Source organism: Chiloscyllium plagiosum, chromosome 18, assembly GCF_004010195.1.
Source record: "Chiloscyllium plagiosum isolate BGI_BamShark_2017 chromosome 18, ASM401019v2, whole genome shotgun sequence".
Lineage (NCBI taxonomy): Eukaryota > Metazoa > Chordata > Chondrichthyes > Orectolobiformes > Hemiscylliidae > Chiloscyllium > Chiloscyllium plagiosum.
The window spans coordinates 4357774-4381619 of NC_057727.1; the positions used below are offsets into that span (position 1 = coordinate 4357774).

Here is a 23846-nt window from a genome sequence, read left to right on the forward strand (position 1 = left end):
ACTGAATGGTGAGTCAGACATGTTGAGCTGAAGGGCCCCATTCTGTTTCTAAGCCTTGTGGTCTTGGTGGAATTTTTAGGATACCTGATGTGTTATAACCAAATAAGAATGCTTGGTCTAGATAACAATGAGCTTTCCCATTCCCTATTTCAAAGACGAATATCTCACTCAGCTCAGGGTGCATCTGGGAGAATACTATGTACCAGGCTGTGGCATTGCACAAATCTCTTGACTTAGCTGAAAAGAAAGCACATTACCTGATGTGCTCCCCAGTGACTTCAAAATTATAATGTTTTTGATGTAGATTTTCTCATCTTAGACAACATCAACTCATAACTTGCTTTATATACTTTTTAAAAACTTGGTACAGAAATAAGCATAATTAAGTGAGGCACACTACATGCTAAAACAGTTAAGTCCGAAGTAATTTCAAGTAACATCTTGGAAAAGAATCAAACATTATAGCTAGAACAATTTTTTTTTAAAAAGTTAAAAATCACAATACCAGGTTATAGTCCAATAGGTTTGTTTGGAAGCACTAGCTTTCAGAGCGCTGCTCCTTCATCAGGTACAACCTGATAAAGGTGCAGCACTCTGAAAGCTAGTGCTTCCAAACAAATCTGTTGGATTATAACCTGGTGTTGTATGATTTTTGACTTTGTACACCCCCAGTCCAACACCGGCACCTCCAAATCATTTTTTTTTTTAAAAACCAGGTTACGAATAGGCATTTTCAGATTTGGCGTACCTTGTGGCACAAGAAGATATAACCTTCGACTCGGAAACTCAAATCAGCATAACTGCTAAAGTTATCAGTGCTGTCGAAAGGCAGCTCACCAAAACCAACCTGGGGTAGGAAAAGATCAACATTATTTCTTTACGAGAGAAAGAAAAACACTGATGCTATTTTTCAATCAAGGGAAATACAATATCGAAAATGGGCGTAGGACATTTTGCAAGGGAAGCTTCTCTTGCCAGGAAGAGTTAATCCCTCTACACTACAACACCAACTAAGCTGTGTTTCACAATCATACACACTGGTACATCTTACGACCAAACATTGTCACAATTCTAAAAATATTAAGTGCCTCACCATGAGCAAGATTCAGTCCAGTTCATTTCAATGGGGAAGTAAAAACCTTTTAAATATTTTGATGGCCTTGAAACAATTCAAATTTCAACTCATTTGCTCGAACTATAGATTGCTCTTTATTATGCTGCTGGCTTAGAGTCCTTCCACGGCTATTCTATTCCTGACACAGTTACAATTTTTTTGTTAAAACTTCACTTCTTTTCTATCACCTGTATCTAAATATATCAATCTAGAATTATAAACCCATGTTGACACTTCCCAACGTAACAATACTATGGCTTTAAGAGGTTATTGTAACCTGTTTTTTTTTTAAGAGACATTTTAAGGCAGAGGTACTGAGCAGTCTATCAGGGCTATTAGAGTAAACAGCTTGAGAGGCCTTGGGTTTTTTAAATTTGGAACAGAAGCAGCCTGAATGGGTGTGGTCAAGCTCCAACAGAACCAGGACTATTAGTTTTAGCTTTGAAGAAGTGGAAGCTGTTTTTCCCCTCTCTCAGTTACAGCCATAAGCTGGGGATTCTCGTCCTGCTACTGGAGCTGTATGCGAGACAATCTGTTTTCTGAAGTTGACTTTTGCCAAGAGTGTATGTTTATGGGATGTTAATATATTGGAACATTTCATTAGTTATAGTTACTTTATCGACTATTCTGTTAAGTTTTCCAATAGAGTTGTTATTCAATTCGTCCTTTGCTGTATTTTAACTATAGAGGATAAATAAAGTATGTTTAGCTTGACCAATCGAATCGCATCAGGAACGCAACACCTTACGTTTACCTTTAAAATAATGTTAGGCCCTAGACTATGTTCTGAATATTTTGAGGGGGTTTGGTCTGGTCCACTACACCAATCAGATAATTTCCAGTCATCACACCCTTTACAGTAGATTCTATTATTTTCTCTCCTACTGCCGTCAGGTTAACAGCTCTGCCATTCCTGGCTTTTCCTTCCCTCCTTCTTTAAAGGGTGGGGTTATATTTGCAACCATCCAGCCTGCAAACACCATTTCAAATTCTATTGAATTTGTAATACGTCCACCAATGCAGCCAACGCCCTTATAGCCACCTCTTTTAATACACTGATACAGAGATCATCAGCTCTGTGTTCCAACCCTTTGGGGTAGCACGCCATAAATTGAGTTCAGCTATTCCCAGAGGTCAGTTAGCTTAGTTGGTTGGACAGCTGGTTTGCAATGCAGTTTCATTCCTGCACTGGCTGAGGTCACCATGAAGACTCTCCTTTTCAACCTCCCCCATCGCCTGAGACCTGGAGACCCTCAGATAAAACCACTACCAATCATTTCTCTCTCTCTCTCTCTCTCTCATGTGAGAGCAGCCCAATAGTTTGGTCAGACTTTACCCTTTATTCCCCAAGTTGTACCAAATATTAACGATTTATCTAAAAGGTATGTCAAGTGTTAAGAATACAGAAATAGGAAACGTTGCTGCAACTGAACGAGGCATTAGTGAGACCGCACCTTGAGCGGTGTATATAATTTTGGCCCCCTTAGTTGAGGGATGTAGTTGCATTGGAGCATTTCAAAGAAGGTTCACTGGATTGATTCCAGAGGTGAGGGGTATGTCTCATGAAGAGAGATTGAGTAGTTTAGGCTGATGGGCGGCATGGTGGCACAGTGGTTAGCACTGCTGCCTCACAGCGCCAGAGACCCGGGTTCAATTCCTGCCTCAGGCGACTGGTGTGGAGTTTGCACGTTCTCCCAGTGTCTGCGTGGGTTTCCTCCGGGTGCACCAGTTTCCTCCCACAGTCCAAAGATGTGCAGGTCAGGTGAATTGGCCATGTTAAATTGCCTGCAGTGTTAGGTAAGGGGTAAATGTAGGGGTATGGGTGGGTTGCGCTTCGGCGGGTCGGTGTGGACTTGTTGGGCAAAAGGGCCTGTTTCCACACGGTAATGTAATCTAATCTAATCTAATCTGATCCTCTCTGGAGTTTAGAAAAATGAGAGGAGTCAGCATTCAAGTAGCGCTCTTTTAAGTTTTTGAATTGTAAAAAGTTCTGTTATAGCAGTTTAGGAATAATTTTGCAGAGCACATTGTAATCTTTACTCATACATCCCTATATATTCATGAATCATTCATTTTTTGATTGGGGAACTGAAGAATGATACTGCACAGAAAGAGGTCACTGAGCTGAGCAGGTCTCTTTGAAAGAACCATCCATTTAGTTGCACAACTATATCTTCCTCATAGCCATGCAAAGTTATTATGATTTTTTCAATTCCATTTCCAAAATGATTATGGAACAAGTTTCTACTGACCTTTCACACAGTTCATTCGAGATGGTCACAAGTCACTGGGTTGGAAAAGATGATTCGCATCCCCTCACCCTCTGGTTCATCTATAAATCATCCTCCATGTGTGCTCTCCGGCTACAGATCTCTCTGCCATCAGGAACAGTTTCCCCCCTATGTACTCCATCTACTTCATGGTTTTGAACACCTCTAATACCCTCACTTTAATCTTTCTCTCAGAAGAGAATCAATTCCAAAAATCTAGGTCCGTTGTAATTTGTTTTTTGCTAAATTATCAGAAGTTAAAGCCTACCCTGAGCTCAGCAGGCAGGGCACAGTCAGCGAGTATGGCCAGATCATCCTGCAACCTGCAGTTTTCATCAGGTTCGAGCGTCAGGACTTTCACCCAGGTTCCAGGCTTTGAGGAAACTGTTTCAAAAAAAAAGAGGAAACTTAACAGCTTCACAATCCACTATCAAATGGTCAAAAATATAGATTAGATTCCCTACAGTGTGGAAACAGGCCCTTCGCCCCAACAAGACCACACCGACCCTCTGAAGTGTCACCCACCTGACCAGTTTCCCTCTGACTAATGCACCTAACACTAAGGGCAATTTAGCATGGGCAATTCACTTGACCTGCACATCTTTGGACTGTGGGAGGAAACTGGAGCACCTGAAGGAAACACACGCAGATATGGGGAGAATGTGCAAACTCCACACAGACAGTCACCCGAGGCTGGAATCGAACGTGGGTCCTTGGCGCTGTGAGGCCACCTTTAAAGCAAATGGGTCATATTAACTGCTCTGAAGTCTGCTTAACGATCCGTCAGTGTGACTTGGTTGTTAAAGATTAAGGGAGGTCTTGATTTTCTTGTAACAAAATGCACGGTGTTCACGCTTGTAGACAATAGCAGTAGCATCTGTGTTTACAGTGACTAGACTGCGAGGCTCTGAAGTTCCAGGAACACGTTGGGGTTGTCTGGTTATAAACAGTTATCCTTTTAATCGTCCATTTACTTTCAAGACAGAGTTGGGAATAAGCTCATCAAGAGTTCTACCTGGAACTTTGAGGGACAAGGAGTTTACGATAATCTTGAGAAATCTTGCACACAACCTACCAAGATCCCAGAGAGAGAGAGAAAGCAGCTAGAAGTTAACGTTTCCAATGGTGCGCCATGCAGAAATGTGGAAGAGAGCTCGCACTCAAATTAAATAAAGCTAATGTGTGAGAGTCTGCAATTAGGCTGGAAGATTTCCTGCTGAAGGGAGAATCGCCAGGAAAAAAAACTTCACCATGGAAGTTCTATAATTAAAAGTTACCAGAGCTGAGAAAGGAAAAACATTGAAATAACCCATGGAAGGCAAAAACCACTTTTGACCGGACCCAGGAGACAATGTGAAGCATACCTGTGAAGTAGGTTTTGTGCTAAAAGTAAACGGTGAAACTTCCATTCTGTACTTTAAAGAGTAGGTGGGTAACAATACATGTTCAGCCAGTTGTGCTTTTATAGATCGGAAATCCTTTATCCGAAAACCTAGGTCCAACTGTTTTTCGTATGAGGGATATTTTCTGCTTTTGGATACACTGACATCAATGAGCTGCTTCAGCTTCCCTGCTTCAATTACCAATCACAGCCGGTTTAAACTGCCATCAGTTCTTTTGACATTAAAAAATACCAATTTGCACAGATTTATTAGGGTCTTGTCTGCTTTACACAAGCAATTCTTTCCTTTGCAAAATCAGAAATGATGGCGATCTGGGTGAGAAAATAACCTACTCTTTTCTAACTGCTGGATCAATTTGGGAAAAGACAATGTGAAATGTACTTATCAGCATGATGTGCACTGAAAATGTGCAATAAAATAGTTCTTATAATATTGAAAACATAGGAATATACTAAATGCATAGTGAAATTCTACTTATGAAAGCACATAAGTCCGTTCAGACCCTTCGGGAAAAAGGTGAAAGTGGGTACTGCAGACGCTGGAGATCAGAGTCAAGATTAGAGTGGTGCTGGAAAAGCACAGCAGGTCAGGCAGCATCCAAGGAGCAGGAAAATCGACGTTTCAGGCAGAAGCCCTTCATCTGGAATGAGGCCTCATTGCTGATGAAGGGCTTTTGCCCGAAACGCCAATTTTCCTGCTCCTCGGATGCTGCCTGACCTGCTGTGCTTTTCCAGCACACTCTAATCTTGCCTTTGGGAAAAAGCTTCGCTTGGCCTGAAAAGATCCAAACAGATTGGAAGTGAAGCTCTTTTTTCCCCAAAGGGCCAAGCAACCTGAGGACATGTGAGAAAACTTCGACCCGCTTGGGCCGAGCAAAGTTTATTTTCCAAAGGAATCTTTACCGTTTTTGGACAAATGGATAAAGGATTCCCAAAGAGTAGGCTTCTGCTGTAGTGAAAGTCTTAAAACTCACTGTGCCATCCTTTCAGCTATCACTGGAGGTTTAATGATTTAAGAAAAGTTGCTTGTCTCCATGATAATTGTAACAAAAATAATTTTTAAAGGCATCAATCGTGTTAATATAACATTACTCAGATTTCTGCTAAAAGGATTAGCTTTCACCAGAGCGACAACTCCAAGAACCTTTCAGAATCTATTCAAACGTTTACTGTGGGCTGTTTCTTGAGCTGGGTTCAGCACTGCTCCATCTCCATTTATTTGTAACCAGTTTAAAACGAAATACCAGAAGTGGCAGTTCCAGCAAGTAACAAAGATCCATGATAGCAAAAGGTCTCAATGGCCCTACCGCTTCATTTCCCTAAGTTTCCTTATGAGCAAAACACCTCGACTTTGTGAAGACCGCATTATTTCGTTTTGGGAATTCTGACTGCAGGTTAAAATAGAAAAAATAACTTTTAAAACCAAGGACTGTGGAAGGCAAGGCTACACTTCTTAAAGTCACTGAACCTCATAGTGAATGCTGTTTACACTGATTCTTTGTTCACCCAGTTTAAGCTGTCACCTTTAACCAGTATCTTAAGAGACTTCGTACACCAATCATCCTACTCCTCCTGCAAAGTAGAGAGAGAATCTGGAGAAAGGAGTTTGAAGAACAGAAAATCCTGGCAAGCAAAAAGGAACATCTCAATGAATCCTGTTGACTGATGCTATTGAACTGTGTTTCCTAGTTTGCTTCCCCTCCATGGATACATCTAATAGCTTTAGGTTTGTCTGTGTCTGTCTGGTGTATGGGTTTGAAAAGGGTATTAGAGCTTTAACTAGTAGAGCCATATATCAATATTCATAGCTGGTTATTTGTGATAAGTATTTACTTACTTGTAATAAATAACAGCTCTTGTTAAGTATAAAAGTTGGTCAGTGTATTCTGAATTTGATTCCAAGTTGGGGATTTTGCATCTTTTGCAATCAGTAGCGGGGTTTGAGAATTAGTGCACCTTCCCTAGTGGGTTGTAACAATTTGGCCACTAGCCATAGCAGTGTAACTGAGTCACAGAGATCAACAATGAGCCTGTCACTACATAATGCTGTGGCTGCACCAAGTTTCTTTATGCTTCACAGGTATTACTCTGACCAGCCAGAGAAAGGTTTGAACATCGTGAACCAATGTTTCAAACAACAAGACCTGAAGTGGTCCTATTTTTCACCTCATATGGACAGCGAGTGTCAGCAAGCCAGAAGAGGAGGAGAATTCTCAGTGGTGCCCTGGGTCAATATTCATCGACTAACCTGCATCTCCCAAGCTATCTCACTAAAACAGATCCTCTGTTCACTGAATTTTACAAAATTCTGTGTGCAAACTGGGGGCTGCATTTCTCTACATTAGATAGTGACAAAAATAAATAAATGGGTTGAGAGCACTCTGGGACTTTGAGATTGTAAAAGGTATCACATCAAGGAGTTTGTTTTTATTCAGGGGGCTATAAAGGGGAAGAGAAAGAAATAATCAAGGGAAATATGACAATTTACTTTTTAAAAAAAGCTAGACGTGCAAGTGAAGTTGCAAAGACTTACCAAACTCATCGATTTCTTTACGTTTGCCTTCTAATTTACTGATGAGTTCTTCTAACTTGCATTGCTTTGCTAAGATTTTAAAATCTTCAACATTTTCAACTTCAATATCTAAGCGACCTATGGAAACACAAACAACCATTAAAACTGGTAACTGCAATTTGAGGAAATAAACAACAACCAACAGATTTATTAAAGATAAATCATTTCCAACCACCTCAATTTGGGTTCTTTAATGAAACAAAGAATATATATGGACTTTCAAAAGGCTTTTCATGTAAGTGCAACGTAATAGATTTACTAAGACAGTATAATCCTCTAGGATGAGAGAGCGTGCAGCAGAATTAAGTTGAAAGATGGGAGAGCCAATGTCAAGAATAGTGGTGAAGTCATTTGTCAGACTCTATGTTGTCACACAGTGGCGCTGCCCCCGGCATCGGTGTTGCCAATGTAATTTGAAGGACCTGAACTTGTGTATGGTGGTACAATTGAAGAGTTTGCAAATGTAGTAACTAATGAGGATAGCAGAAGATGTCAGGAGGACTGGTAAAATGGGCAAACACACAACAGATTAAATTTAATGCGGAGAGTGTAAATAATAAATTTTTGAAGGAAAAGTGAGAGGCAATAATAAAATAAATAGGACAATTTCACAGGGGGCCATAGAAACAGAGGGTGCTTGGAGTTCATATGCACAAATCTTTGGAGGTGGCATGTCAAGATGATAAAACTGTTAAAGACCGATGTGATTCGTGGTTTTATAAACAGACAAAAAGAAACCTTTACAAAATTACAGATTTGATCCTAGAATGTATTCAACTTTGGTGCCACACTTTAGGAAAGAATTCAAGGTTTATCAGATGAGACAAACTGGGACTATTCTCAGAGCAGAGAACATTCGGGGTTGAACAAAGTAGATATATTTAGATTTCTAGAGAGCTTTGATAGAGTAGATAGGGAGAAGCTGTTCATACAGCAAGTTATGAAAATGGAATGCATTTCCTGAAAGGGTGATGGAAGCAGTTTCACTTATAAATTTCAAAAAAGACAAATCAGATAAATACTTAACAGGAAAAATCTGCAAGCCTATGGGGAAGCGAGCAGGTGGATGGAACTAATCAGATACCTCTTTGAAAGAGCTGTTACAGGCTGTGTAAGAATTAAAAATGACCCCTCGGATGACACACCAGTACTACTGAAACAAAAGGCAAAAGCACACACGCTCAGAGAAATGGTACACAATAAGCAAAACGGACAGACTCTTAAAATAAGAAAAAAAAACACAACCAATGTAGGGAAAGGACGAATAGATGGATCTAGTCAGGAGCTAGTATAGACACTATGGCCCACTGACCCTCTTTTGCATTAAATTCTTGCAATTCCTTCAAACATTTTTTCTCCACATTCTACAACTACACAAGAAGACAGACATGAAATAAATGCATGTGGCAATTAAACATTGTGAATTGTAGTCTCTGCTGTAATGTAGAAAACACATCAGCCAAAGACTTTTTTAAAAAAATTCATACACAAAACATGGGTGCTAGTTGGTAATGCCAGCATTTATTGCCCATCCCAAATTGTTCTTTGAGTGCAGCTGAGTCAAGCACATTGCTATGGTTCTGGAGTCACATGTAGGCTAGATCAGGTGAGGATGTCAGATTTCTTTCCATAAGTATATCAGCAAGCGAGACGGGCTTTTAACAGAATAGTCAATGGTTTATAGTCACCATTCCTGACTTTTTAAATCAAATTTAAATTCCATCTGGGATTTAAAACCATGTCCCCAGACCATTAACTTGGTTTGCTGGATTCTGATGAAGTCACCAGAGTCAAAATGTTAACTCCTAACCCTGCTTTCTTCCCACAAATGCTGCCAGACCTGCTGAGTTTCACCAGCAATTTCTGTTTTTGTTGCCAGATTACTGGGCCAGTAATATGACCACCAGTCCACTGCCTTCTTTTAATCTATTTGCATTAAGCAGGGCAGCATAAACAATGTGATTATGGTCAGAGTGTGGGATTGGCTGAGGGATTAATATTAGTCAGAAGAGGAGTGAATTCTCTCCCTCATCTTCAAATAATGTCAAGAGATCATTCATTCAAGGTGGCACATTATACTTCAGGTTAGCATCTCACCTGTAAAATGGCACCTCCAACTATGCAGCACTCCTTCAGTACTGCACTGAGAGGGTCAGCCTAGAATCTGTGCTTCCTGGAACAGGGCTTGAATCCACAAACTTGAGACTTAGAAACGAGAGTTGTATCAACTGGGCCCATCACCTATACTCCAATTTCTCCAATGCATAACAGATAAGGCAGCACATTACATACCTGTATAGAAAAACTGCAGGATTGCCCTGAAAGCCATTGGGTTTATCTGCCAAACAGAGGAAAAAGATAAGCAATATGAAACAGACCTTAATACCAAAGCAGAATAATCTTGTGAATACATGTTATTATAGTTTCGCTTAAACAATACAAAGTTGGTTTTTCATAGAATAGACTCCCTACAGTGTGGAAACAGGCTATTTGACCCAACAAGTCCACAGTGACCCTCCAAAATTATCCCACCCAGATCCATTCCCCTACTCCTATTACAGAGGAACCTCGATTATTCGATCGTTACAGGTGGGCAGCATTTTGTTCGGTTAATCGAATTCCGGATAATCAAATGCTGGATAACATAGTTTAGCCAAGCTTTAGGATCTTGCAATCCTGCCAGATAATCTGATATTCGATAATAGAATGCTGGATAATTGAGGTTCCTCTGTACCCTACAATTCCTCTGACTAATCATATAGCCTACACATCCTAAAACACTCTGGGAAATTTACTGTGGCCAATTCATGTAACCCACATATCTTTGTCTGTGGGAGGAAACTGGAGCACCTGGGGGAAACCCACACAGACATGCAGAGAATGTGCAACCTCCACACAGACAGTTGCCCGTGGCTGGAATCGAACACAGGGCTCTGCGGCTGGGAGGCACCAGAAGTAATCACTGAGCCACCATGCTGCTCTTATGTCTGTACTCAATGCCAACTTAAACAACTCCAAATTAGGGTTGGCATATGAAATATAGCCATCAAAACGTACAGCCAGCACATGATAGAGATAACCCAGTCTAAACCACCACAAGCTATGCAAAAACAGAAACTGGAGAAACTCAGCAAGTCTGGCAGCATCTATGGGAAGAAAGCAGAGCTAATATTTCATTACGTATCTCTTAAATTTCTCATATATATCTTTGTCTTTGGACGCCGTGTCCACATATTGGCTCACGTGTTGCCTTCCACATCCCCCTCTCCTCCCACCACTTCGGCTTCAGCATATATATCAGGTTTTCCAAGCTAACAGTGCTGATGTACAGTCATCGGACATGAAACATTAACTCTGCTTTCCTTCCATAAATGCTGCCAAACCTGCTGAGTTTCACCAGCAATTTCTGTTTTTGTTTCAGATCTTTAGCATCTGCAGTTCCTTGTTTTATTTCACCTGAGCTGGGGAATCACCAGAGTATTCAGGTCGTTCTGTTACAATGTCAACGTGAATTTGCTGTAATACAACTGACGAATTGGAAGCGTTGTTTCTAAAGAACAAACCTTTAAAACGTGTGTTGAGTGTAACGTGACTACAGCGCCAACACTTCAAGTGCTGTTTCTAAAGTGTGATCCTCTTTTTCTATAAAGCGGGGTTGCACAAGAACGCAACCATGGTGTTATAGAAGAACTGACTGTACCTAGAAATGGTTCTGTGACAAGTCACTCACTTTCTGCCTCCCCAAAACTGTTCGCATATACAAGGCAGAAATCAGAGTGTGACCAGCAATAACCAAATCCCATCTTCCCTATGAATAAAAAGAAAATGGATGTGTACTGGTTAATGAGTACAATGATAAAAAGGGAGAAGATCAGCGAAAAAAGATGCACAGAATTCAGAATTCAACAGTTAGTAACTGGTGAAACTGCAATTGAAGCAGGCAAGCAGAAAGACTTGGGGACAATTAAAAAGAAAATTGCAGATGCTGCAAAATTGAAACAAAAATAGAAATTGCAGGGGACACCCGGCAGCTCTGGCAACATCTGAGGGGATAAAACAGAGTCAGCATGGAGTCCAGTTCTCAATTACACTGGACTTGAAATGTTAACTCTGTTTTCTCTCCACAGATGCTGACAGACCTGCTGAGTTTCTCCAGAAAGATCTGGGGTTTCAGATACATAAACAAGAACAAGCTGAAATACTCTTAAAAATATGGGTTTTTTATAAATTGGAATGCAAAGGGATCATTCTAAATCTATGCCTATCAATTGTTGTGCTGCAGTTGGAACACTGGCTTAGATTTTGCTGAGATTGCCAAAGAGACAACTTTCATCATGTACAGTGACTCAAGAGTTTGAGCAGGTTCATCAACAGAGATATGAATTGAATTTAGTTTCAGTTCCCAGCCTTCCACGAGGAGTCTGTGGGCAGGATAAGCCATGTGGAGGATTCTCAGCCAGACTGAAGAACGCTCACTGAGGCACAAGCCGGAAAACAGTAAGTATTTAAAAAAAACAGAAACATAAATTACTAATCATTGCACACAAAGCAAAATCAGGACAGGGCATACAGATAGGGTAAGCACACAAAAGAATGAAACAGGAAAAACAATAAAAAAGCAACATTAATTTTCTTTTGAGAGAATGAAATTCCAGGCTTTTGTTCACTTTTCAGGGCCAGAGAGGTTGCAAGCCCCAATCATTGCTTATTACACAGTCAGAAACTCAATTATACTTAACTGAACAAGTCCTAATTTCTTTCAGCCAGTTTAAAAGTGAAAAAAGCAGATATTAGCACGGGATGTCAGTGATCTATCCATCGACAAAGGCAAGCAACAGCCAGCACGTGCTGGGGTGAGACATCTCCACCAACAGCAACCACAAAATTTCCACGTTTAAAAGCGCATGTGCAGAGGCCAGAAATTTTACTTAAGAGATGAGAGGTGCCAGTCCCAAAGTCCAACCCTGTGTCCAGTTGTGGGCACTACACCAGAGGAAGAACATCAAAGTCTTGAAAAGAGTGCGTGCAGAAGAAATTCACTGCAAGGGTATCAGGGCTGGGAACCTTTGCTACGAGAGTGAGTCGAGAAAACTTTCAATACCAAGGCAGAGATGATGGAGTTGTTCAGATTTATAAAATACTTTGCAGAAGCAGGACGAGGGGAATCTTTCCCACCATTGGGAAGTTGGTAGCCAGAAAATGTCAATCAAAATTCATGGAGTTTTCTCCTGCCATAACTTCACAGCAAGTTTAGGATATGTGGCGATTTATGGCAGCAATGGCAATTTATCTGGCGAAAGAAAAGTTATTGTGGGAAATCAAATCCAAATGCATACCTCTAAATTCACTATTGGACGAATAAAGAATTCAGAATTGATTTAAGGTAAAGGGTCACTTGGATATGGAATGAACATTCACCAGCAACAGCAGTAGGAACAGGATACACAAAGCTTTTTAAAAAAGCAGGCTAACAGATAATTTGAATAATGCATTTTTTGGGGGAATGGAGCAGGGCTTCTTTTCAGTTCATTGCAAGAGAAGAACAATAGATTAGCATCCATCGCCCATTGTCTTCGAGGTGATGGCAAACCACCTTCTTGTACTATTGCAGTCCATTAGGTTTCTCAGAAAGCCAACACAAAGTACAATCTGGTCGAAGAGCTTCTTACGGTGCTGTAAAACACCATCACTAACTTGCATCATTTACCAATGGATGCTTGAGGGCTATCGCCTTTCTCCCCTTCCATTTTGTCTGCAACATTTCTGCGAAGTATGTTGAGCGAGCATTCAATACACAGCGATGGGCTCTGAACGTCTGGCCATGAACAAGGAAGGAAATGTCACTATAGTAGCCTTGTTCCAATAACCTAATCGTGGAAACAAGAAAAATAAAGATTAGTACTGTGGATTAAATTAGAATGCCACAATACCCATCTGTAGCCATTTTCATCTTTCTGTTTTCCCTTTGTGCTCACCAAGGTGGGGAGTGGGGGTCAAAAAATTCAGAGGGGTTTGAATGTGGAATGGGCAAAAGAGGCAGGTGGGTCTAGTTTCGTTTGGGATTATGGAAAACATGAATTGGTTGGACCCAAGGATCTGTTTCGTGCTGTATGACTGTCAGTCTTGGAAAATAAAACTGATTTTGAAGCAGCTCAGGGGTCACCATTGTAACTCCTAGGTCATTTAGATCATTTTTTAAAAAAAATCATGAAATGCCCCAGCTATGTACCTCATTCCTATTCTCCTACTGTAACAGCCTGGCACTTTAAAAACATCAAACCATTCTTGCACTTGTCAGATTGACAATGCCTAAAATTTTAAAACCTTGACAGGAACTATGAACTTAATGGCCTCTTTGCCCCCTGTAAAATTTTATGGACTTATAGAAAGACCCAATGGGAAAATCTGTGTGGAAACCAATGAAGACTACACCAGCTGTTAAATAAATTGACGCACTCAAGTGCAATTGTGCACAGATACAGACATTCAAAATAATTCAATAGCTACTTGAAAAGATCTGATTTGGAATAAAGCAAGAATGTGGTAATGACAGACACCTTCCTGTTCTGAGAGAGGGAAGCATATAGCATTGATACATTTAAGGAGGGACCTGAACACAAGGATACCAGGAATAGTGTGATACAGGGGAGAGTATACAAAAGTGAAGTGTAGTCTGGAAAGTTGGACCTAAAAGCCTGTTTCTGAGTTAAGTATTCTGACAGGATAATTGTGCCCAAATTAACAGTAGTGAGCTGCCCCATGACCAACAATGAAAGACAGAAATAACTCAAACTCATCGCTCTTTGGATACTTTTCAACAGCAGGACAGAGCATGAAAAACAACTTGGATATTTGTTTCCGTTCTAAAGCAGTGTCATATAGGACTCTAAAGGTTAACTCCAGTTGTCTTTCCACAGAAGTTGTAGGACCTGCTAAGTCTCTCCAGTACTTTGCTTTTATGACGTATTTCTCTTCAGAAATGCTCCCAAGTGCTTTATAGCAAGTGACAAACAGAGGAGACTTTCAACTTGTTAGTCTGAGCTGACACTTAACAGGAGTTGAGAGGGAAAGCCCATTTCAGCACCCATTCCATACTCCTGAATAACATTTCACATTGCATATATAACACAGATTGACTGGAAAGGACAGTAAAAGGAAGCAGAACATGCCTAGAGTGGGAAATAGTGAGCTAGCAAACTGACCCAACTATTTCGCAGGCATGACCAATTGGACTGGTTTCTGCTGATATTACCACTGATGAGGTCAAACCAATTAGCAATGCTAATGGAACTCTGTTATATAGCATTATGAACAAGACTTTTGTTACTTGTAATCAGACAATCACAATCTTGCATTTACGTTTACTGTAGCTGCCTCTTTATATTGCCATAGAATTTGATTCTGTAGGCCAAAGGGGAGATCTGCATGTAGATGCTTACGCTGCAGGCAGTGAACAGAACACAGTAACCCTGGCTTTCAATCAGGACCCAAATGGAATGTTGCAAATATTTGGAGAGCAGGGAACAAGGGCGCACACAAACTCTTTCTTTCAGTTTCTTGAGCACCCACACAGCCCAAAAGATTCCAACAGCACACTTTAAACCTGGCCTGACATTGCACTGGAAATGCATTTCAATAGTCACACAGAGCTGAGAGAACTGCTTTTGTAACAATGCAAAAAGTGGACACACTTAACTCTAAGAGTTAGGAAGACGCTTATCAAACAAGAAAAAAAGGAGGGAAAAGCAAACAGCAGGAAGGAGCATCTTCAATGCCAAAGTCTGGCTGGCAACAGTGGCATAAATGGAGGATGGTGCACTCAAAGTTAGGTGCAGGAATGGAGCTCTTGGGGGTTTTTGTATTTGTGTTTGTTTGTGGGCAATGCATAAAACCATCCTCCAATCCCTGCTCTGCAAAACAGCTTTTCACCCTCCCACCCCAGGCGATCTTCCTGATAAGTTGCTGAATTTACATCAAACAAAACAGAACTTCTCACTGATTTCCTACCGTTGCAGAAAATCATCATAATAATCTCTCTGCATCGACTTGGCAGTAACTTGTTTGTAGTCTTTCAGCAGCCTCCGAATGGAGTCATTCAGTGCACCGTACAAGCACCGCTCCCCGTCAAATGTGTTAGCTTCACATTTTGCTCCTGTAACACATTCAATTTCTGTTCAAGCCTTGGACTAACTGCCTTAGAGTCACTGATCATTTGGGTAAAACAAATAAGAAATTAAACCAGTTGAATCAGTGACAATTAATTTGTTCTATTAAATTAATATTCCAGAATACATAAGTGATTGCCTTGATACTTAATGCCATATATGGGGCACTGTCATTAGAACAGAAATTCATCAAGTAAATGTGCCAAAACATTACAATTTAACCATTTATTTCTTAAGATATAGTTTTTCCTCCACTCCCTTTGAGATTATGATTCGCTTAGCTACACACTACCTGAGTAATCATTCCAATAACAAAACAAAAAATTAACTTTTACAGAGCTGCTGCACAGTGCACAGCTTCGATTGCTCACAAAACCTGCAAACTGTGTATTTTGTAAATAAATGTTCAACCACAATTTATTTGAGAATTTTGTGATCAACAGGTGGCAGTAGATTGCTGAATGAAAACTGAAAGAACCGTGGATGCTGTAAATCAGAAACGAAAACAGAAGTTGCTGGAAAAGCTCAGTAAGTCTGGCAGCATTTGTGAAGGTCACTGGACCTAAAACATTATCTCTGATTTCCCTTCACAGATGCTGCCTGACATGAGCTTTTCCAGCAGGTCTTCATTTATGGCAGTATATTGCTGTTTGGGAAGGTTTCCAGTTTCATTGACAAGCACTTTGAGATCAAGTACAAGATGTCAAAACAAGTATGAACAGTCACATTAAGAGGAAAAGGATGAATCACCAAGCAGAAATAAAACTGGGAAATGGAAGTAGAGGGGATTTGATGCAGAATAAAATTTATCCTGCACTGAAATACCAGAGGAAGTGGTGGAGGTTGGTACAATTGCTTCATTGAAAAGACAAATGGATGGGTATATGAATAGATGGATATGGACCAAATCCTGGCAAATGGGATTGTATTAATTAGGATGCCTGGTCAGCATGGACGAGTTAGTCTGAAGGGTCTGTGTTTGTGCCTGTACATCTCTATGAGTCTGTGGCTCCATTTGACCTCCCAAAACCCATCTCCTCATACTTGCCCAGATTAACCTCAGTCCGCCAATTCTCTGCCCAACTTTCCAACTGATCTGCATTCTGCTATAACCTTTGATAATCTTCCTCAATAGCCAGAAATCCACCAACTTTTGTGTACAATCTTACTAATCAATCCAGCAACATTCTCATCCGAATCATTTGACTATATTACAAACAACCGAAGTCCCACCAATCATCCGTGTGGTCACATACCCGCCAGTCAGAAAAACATTCCCCCACAACTACCCTCTGTCCTCTATGACTAAGCCAATTTTTCTATCCAACTTGTCAACTGATCACAAATTACATGCGACTTCTCTTCTGAACCAGCCTACTATGAGGAATCTTATCAAAAGCTTTAGTAAAACTCACAGACAACATCCACTGCCCTACACTCAACCACCCTCAGTGGTCCTTCAAAATACTCAATCAGGTTTGTGAGACATGACATTCCCTGCATAAAGCTAGTGGACACGCCAGTGTTGGACTGGGGTGGACAAAGTTAAAAATCACAACAGGATTATTTGGAAGTATTATCTTTCAGAGTGCTGCTCCTTCATCACATCACTAGTTATCCTTATCGATAGCATTCTTAAAACTTATAGAATTATGATCACTATTCCCAAAATGCTTCTAAACTGAAGCTTCAATCACCTGGCCAGGCTCATTTCCCCCATTCCAAACATAAGAGTTGATTTTTCTCTGCACCCTCTCTGTAGCTGTAATCATGATATCCTGCATTCTGTTCTATTACCCTGATGTACTTATGTAACCTATGATTTGTCTGGATAGCACGCTAAACAATACTTTTCACTATATCTCAGTACGTGACAATAATAAATCAAATCAAGTAAAATTAAATAATATGCCCCTTCCCAAATCTAGGAGAAAGTGAGGACTGCAGATGCTGGAGATCAGAGCTTAAAAATGTGTTGCTGGAAAAGCGCAGCAGGTCAGGCAGCATCAAAGGAACAGGAGAATCGATGTTTCGGGCATAAGCCCTTCTTCAGGAATCTGAAGAAGGGCTTATGACCGAAACGTCGATTCTCCTGTTCCTTTGATGCTGCCTGGCCTGCTGCGCTTTTCCAACAACACATTTTTAAGCCCTTCCCAAATGTGACTACCTACAGAAACATTCCTGGTTGCACCTAACAAATTCTGCCCCATCTAAGCCCCTGGCACTAAGGGAGCCCCAGTGGATTTGGGGAAGTTAAAATCAACAACTACAATAACCTTGTTGTCCTCACATCTTGCCATGACTTGCTTACATATCTGTTTCACTATCTACTGCTGACTACTGAAAGGCCACATAGTAAATGGAAACTGAAAATTAAAAACACAACACAAATTCATCACCACGCTGATTTGAAAATATATATTACCACTCTTTCAGTATCAAGAACATGCCACAAATGAATAAACAAAAAACAAAATAACACTGCCACAGTCAGCAGATGAAGACTTCCATTAGCTCAACTGCATCTGAATCCTGGTCCAATTAGGAAATGCCTGTATCTTGGCACCACCTTCATTACTTTGTCCAAAAAAAAACACTAAATTGCTTTATACTGTTTTAACCAGAATGCTTTGCTTTTTGGTCAAAGAGCCTTCTTGGATCTTGAGCTTTCATTAAATTTGCTTATATTAGACTATAGCTTAACTTTAAAAGAAAGGGTAAAAAGATATGAAAAAGGTGTATGGAATACTGGTGATGAAAACAGAAATCAAGCTAAATAGTTTTAGAAGAATCCATACCGTTGGCAAGCAAGTACTGAACAAGTTCCTCATGCCCACACAGACATGCGTAATATCTGTTGATAAAGCAAGACGTTAGTGATGCAGTAAATAACCTGATTTAATGTATCTCTTAAAGTAACATTGCTGGAATGACTGTCTGTTTAAATAAGTAGAACATTTTGCTGAGGAAAATAATGCAAATTTTCAACAGCTGAGTAAAATTCCAGTTAGTGCTGAATGTGACGTGAGAATTTGTAAGTGCTGATTTATAGGGCCCCCAAACGATTTTTGATTTTAATTTGTTTATCGGTAACGCAGCACCAAAGGCAACGTGATTTCATTCAGAGAAGTCAGAAGGAGCATGCCCTCATAAAATGGGTGCTTAGGATTACGACTACGTGTTGCTGCAGGTTGGGATTCAGCTGCTCAGTGCCCTGTTTACATTCATCCCTTTTCCACACATGACTCAACAACAAACTGTTGACAAGCTTCAGTTAGTGCCAAAGCAAAATGGGGAGACAGCAACAGGCCCAGACATTCTCTCCATGTTTCTCCCTGACCCTGGAGGTCTTTTCTTCACCCAAACCCCGTTTCAATGTCACAACTGTTCGGTGCATATTGCAGTATGTACTTTGCGCATGACACAACAGCATGGAGGGTCTCAAACTGTACACGTGCGTTTCCAAGTGAGCACACAGTTACAGTCGTCCTGCAGTTTCGTTGTCTGTGAACACTGCCATTTTTTAATTCATTCACAAGATGTGGACGTCACTGGCTGGGCCAGCATTTCTTGCCCATCCTCAGTTGCCCTTGCGAGAGTGGTGGTGAGCGGCAGTCCATTTGCCCATAATGCCATTAGGGAGAGGTTTCCAGAATTTTGACCCAGCGACAGTGAATGAGTGGCAGTATATTTCCATATATCGATGGTGAGTGGCTTGGAGGGGAACTTGCAGGTGAGGGGGTTCCCATGTATCTACTGCTTTTGTCCCTCTAGATGGAAGTGGTCATGAATCAGTAAGGTGCTGTCCAAAGAGTTTGGATGAATTTCTGCACCACATTTGTAGATGATACAGACTGATGCGATAGAGGGTCCGTGCTTATCAGTTATCTGTTGCCCCACAGTTTCGTTGTCTGAGAACACTATCATTCTTTATTCATTCAGGGGATGTAGGTGTCCCTGGATAAGCCAACCTTTATTGCACATCCCTAGTTACCCTTGCCAGAATGTTTCCTTGCCAAATGACTCTGTCTCCATGATATACAGGTAATTAAAGTCCTCTTTACATCTACTTTGATGTTTAAAAGTCTCAGTAAATTCCTTGCACATTTATTCCTCTATATGCCTCCCAGTAGCTGGTGGTCTTCATTATACACCAAGCAATATAATTGCAACCTTCTTATTCTGTCCTTAAATGCTCTGGAAAATTCCTCTTTTTCCAACGTGGAAATGCTCTAAAATGCCAATCCTCCTCTGTTTATTCTACTTTCCCATCTTTTCTGAACACGTTTTAAATGGGAATATTCAACACTCAGAGTCCACATTAGAGTGGTCCTGGAAAAGCACAGCAAGTCAGGCAGCATCCAAGGAGCAGGAAAATCGACGTTTCAGATAAAAGCCCTTCACATTCAACACACAGATCTGCCCTTGCTTAAGCCAGGTCTTTATCATTTCTGATGAAGGCTGGCATGGTGGCTCAGTGGTTAGCACTGCTGTTCCACAGCGCCAGGGACCCAGGTTCTATTCCATCCTTGGGCAACTGTGTGGAGTTTGTACATTCTCCCAGATTCTGCGTGGGTTTCTTCCAGGTGCTCCGGTTTCCTCCCAGAGTCCAAAGATGTTCAGGCTAGGGTGAATTGGCCATAGTATTCAGGGATGTGTAGGCTAGGTGCATTAGTCAGGGGAACGGGTTTGGGTGGGATGCTCTCCCGAGGATCGGTGTGGACTTGTTCGGCCAAGTGGACTGCTTCCACACTGTAGGGATTCTTTTCTGATAGGTTAAAAACAATGGCTGCAGATGCTGGAAACCAGAGTTTAGATTAGAGTGGTGCTGGAAAAGCACAGCAGTTCAGTCAGTATCCGAGGAGCAGTAAAAGGAAGGGCAAAAGCCCTTCCTTTTGCCTGAAACATCGATTTTACTGCTCCTTGGATGCTGCCTGAACTGCTGTGCATTTCCAGCACCACACTAATCTAAATTCTTTTCTGATGGGCTTATACCCGAAACATCGACTCTCCTGCTCCTCAGATGCTATGCTTTTCCAGCGCTATACTTTTTGACTCTATCATAGTTATGAAGAGTGAATTCTTTCTACAGTTTAGTAATGTGAAACGGTGTTTTACAGCTGGGCTGTGCTCACACATGGGTGAGATCCTGAAGGATGGCTTTCATGCATAGGACTGGACCATCATAAAAGTTAGTTTGAAAAATAAATCAAAATTACAGCAACGAAGCGTCATATTAAATAAGTAGAACACTTGCTGATGAGCTCAGCACCACCTTCTCCAGGACAGTTAGGGATGGGCAATGAATACTGGCCCAGCAAGTGACATCCATACCTTGCAAATAAATGTGCAAAAAGGTTTGCACACTGCATATAAACATGGTAGAGAGAAACAAGAGCTTTAACACCTTCCTCATGGCAATGTCTGGACACCTCAGCTTCACGATAGCAAAAATCTCTCAAAGCACACATTCTGAGACCATGCATACACCAAACAGATACATGTGCACAAGATAGATGGAAAATGTAGGCTGTGCTTGACCTACAACAGCAATCATATAAATGACATTAGGGAAAAAGAAATTCCAAGACAGCTGAAGAGACATAATCAGAAATAAAGAATGTCAAGATGGAATAGTATTTTGAAGAGGTGTTCAAAACCTTAATAAAGGGATAGGGTTTAAAAGAGGAGTCTTAAAAAGGAGAGGAATGTAACAGAGTTCTGATGAGTGGGAGTGGTTTAATTGAACAAGCACAAGTAGATATTATTCTAAATCTTCATTTTGAAGTTAAACATCTATCCTTACTGATAGAAAATATCATCCAATATTATTCAGCCAGATTGAAAAGTGCAGCAATTTGGGAAACAGAGAAATAAAGCCATAAGGTTACACTATGACAAGTTGATACAAGCAAATCCCATTATAAATGTTAACATAGGAACAAATAATGGAAATGTTGACAGAAGTATGACATAAACAGAACAGTAAGCAAGCTTTTGTAGTTGGGAAGCTTGAACTTTCCAATAGAATGCAGAATTTAGAGAACAATAAAAGAAGATTTATAACATATTATATATAATCTGTACTTACAGTGGGGTACTGTCCCATTTATCTTTGACATTTAATTCCACATCCCTCTGTTCAACCAGATAGCTGTAAAAATGAATGACAATTATATTAAAACCAGATCTAAAATTGAGTTAGGTGTTTTAATGTCATAAGCCCAATATACCTAGCCCTGCAAAAGATAAAAGCACTAATGCTGCATTTCAACATAAATTGAGCAAGCTGATCCAACCTAAAAAGAAAATTACAATTTTGTCAACAGAATCTAGATTCTGTGGATTTTCTGTTTTTAATAAGTTATATCAGACAAAAAAAAACAATCTCTAACATTTCCATTCTTTCCTCCTCAAAGAACTTAACATCAGAAGTATGGCATTTAAGGTAATGAATTAAAAGATCTCCTTTCTTTTTAGTTTATGATGTGGCAGTGCCGGTGTTAGACTGGAGTGAACAAGGTCAGAAGTCACACAACACCAAGTTCTTGACCCTCAGGTTTACTCGACATCACAAGCTTTCAGAGCAGCTTCCCAAATTAAACCCATGGCACTATAACATGGTGTTGTGTGACTTCTGACTTTTTACTTGGTCACAGTGTGTGGACGTTGCTGGCTGGACCAGCATTTACTGCCCATCACTAACTGCCCTGTACAATGTAGTGGAGAGTTGCCTTTTTGATTAACTGCAGTCCTGCTGGGATGGGGTTTCAGTACTTTGACCCAGTGACAGTGAAGGAACAGTGGCATTGTTCCAAATCAGGATGATGAGAGGCTTGGAGGGGTCCTTGCAGATGGTGATGTTTCCTTGCTGCACTTGACCTTCTAGGTAGCAAAGATCACAGGTTTTTCTAGTCAACCTATAACAGTGATATCTGCAGAAGTTATCAATTTTGCACCATAAACAAAAGTAAGCAGTTACTGCTGTCAACCATGGTTCAGTATGTAGCATCTTGCTTTCCAGTCAGAAGGTTGCAGATTCAAATCCCACACATGCTCATAAATTAGATTACCCTCCACTGGACAGGGCATCCTGCATTGTCAGAGGTGCTGCCTTTCACATGAGATGTTAAGGCAAGTTCTCATCTGCTATCTTGTGTCAATATAGAAAATCACCAAAATGAGCAGGGGGGTTATCCCCTTTTTAGGGACCAATTTTTAAACTCATAAAGAATATCTGGTTATTTATTTATTTGCTGCTTATGGGAGCTTGCTTGCATATAAAGACTACATTATAACTAACTACATTTCAAAAAGGTATTCCATTAGCTGCAAAGTAAGTTAGGAATGTGAAGTGAGCCATTTAGGAGTTTTCCTAATAACATCACTGGTAGTAATCCCATATGGTAGTATTGTGAATAAAACTAGTTGTTATTCTTTCAAAAATCCTTTTAACCAACAAAGTCCAGCAGGTAGTAAGGAAGGTGAGTTGCCTGTTGGCCTTTATTTCAATGGAGTATAAAATAAGGATGATTCGGAGATGCCAGTGTTGGACTGGGGTGTACAAAGTTAAAAATCACACAACACCAGGTTATAGTCCAACAGGTTTAATTGGAAGCACACTAGCTTTCGGAGCGACGCTCCTTCAACAGGTGATCACAATCACCTGATGAAGGAGCATCGCTCCGAAAGCTAGTGTGCTTCCAATTAAACCTGTTGGACTATAACCTGGTGTTGTGTGATTTTTAAAAATAAGGAAGTCTTAAGAAAGTTGGGAGCCTTACACATCTGCGCAAGAGTTGTGGAAAGCGCTTGACCATAACAGGGGAGGTGCATTTGTTCAGAAGAATTCGGGACACCTGTTCTTAGTGTCAATGGATCGGTGTATACAAGCTGATAGCATTTGTTCACTTGTGGAATGTGTAGCAGTATATCGTTCTCACCCGGGGGCTGGAAGTGCACTTACTTCACAGTGGGAAACCAGATAACTAAATTTCTGGTTCGTATTGAAGACTCTTAAGAAAACTCATACTCAATAGCAAAATAACGTGTAATTTAAGTTGAGTGAAATATGCATGTAATAGAACAATCCTGATACATTTTAATGTATACCCACACTGAGCAGATTTGAAGTTATGAAGCTCAGCTCCCTCATCTTGACTGTTGTGGAAGGTGAATGCCTCATTACCCTTACAAGCTAGGAATACACAGGCTGAAGCTGACCCAGTAAGGACATTGGACGAGAGAGAGAGAAGAGGAGAGGAGAGAGATAGGGGAAAAAAAAGAGGAGGGGGGGGCGAAGGAGAGAGAGAGAGAGAGAGAG

At 40.6% G+C, this 23846-nt stretch overlaps 1 protein-coding gene across 2 annotated transcripts in view; it reads right to left on the bottom strand.

Moving 5' to 3' along the window:
* The window catches only part of abtb1 (ankyrin repeat and BTB (POZ) domain containing 1), a 67509-nt gene that overhangs the window by 16501 nt on the left and 27162 nt on the right, over positions 1-23846 (bottom strand). Inside the window, exons 2-9 of one of the 2 annotated variants that reach the window (XM_043707598.1) lie at positions 21615-21677; positions 18322-18377; positions 15366-15510; positions 13066-13225; positions 9651-9696; positions 7320-7436; positions 3653-3768; positions 749-847 (exon numbers count right to left, since the gene is read on the bottom strand). In XM_043707598.1, coding sequence (XP_043563533.1) covers positions 749-847; positions 3653-3768; positions 7320-7436; positions 9651-9696; positions 13066-13225; positions 15366-15510; positions 18322-18377; positions 21615-21677 — 802 coding nt within the window. The remainder of the gene's footprint in view (positions 1-748; positions 848-3652; positions 3769-7319; positions 7437-9650; positions 9697-13065; positions 13226-15365; positions 15511-18321; positions 18378-21614; positions 21678-23846) is intronic. The other variant, XM_043707599.1, reaches the window with a different exon arrangement.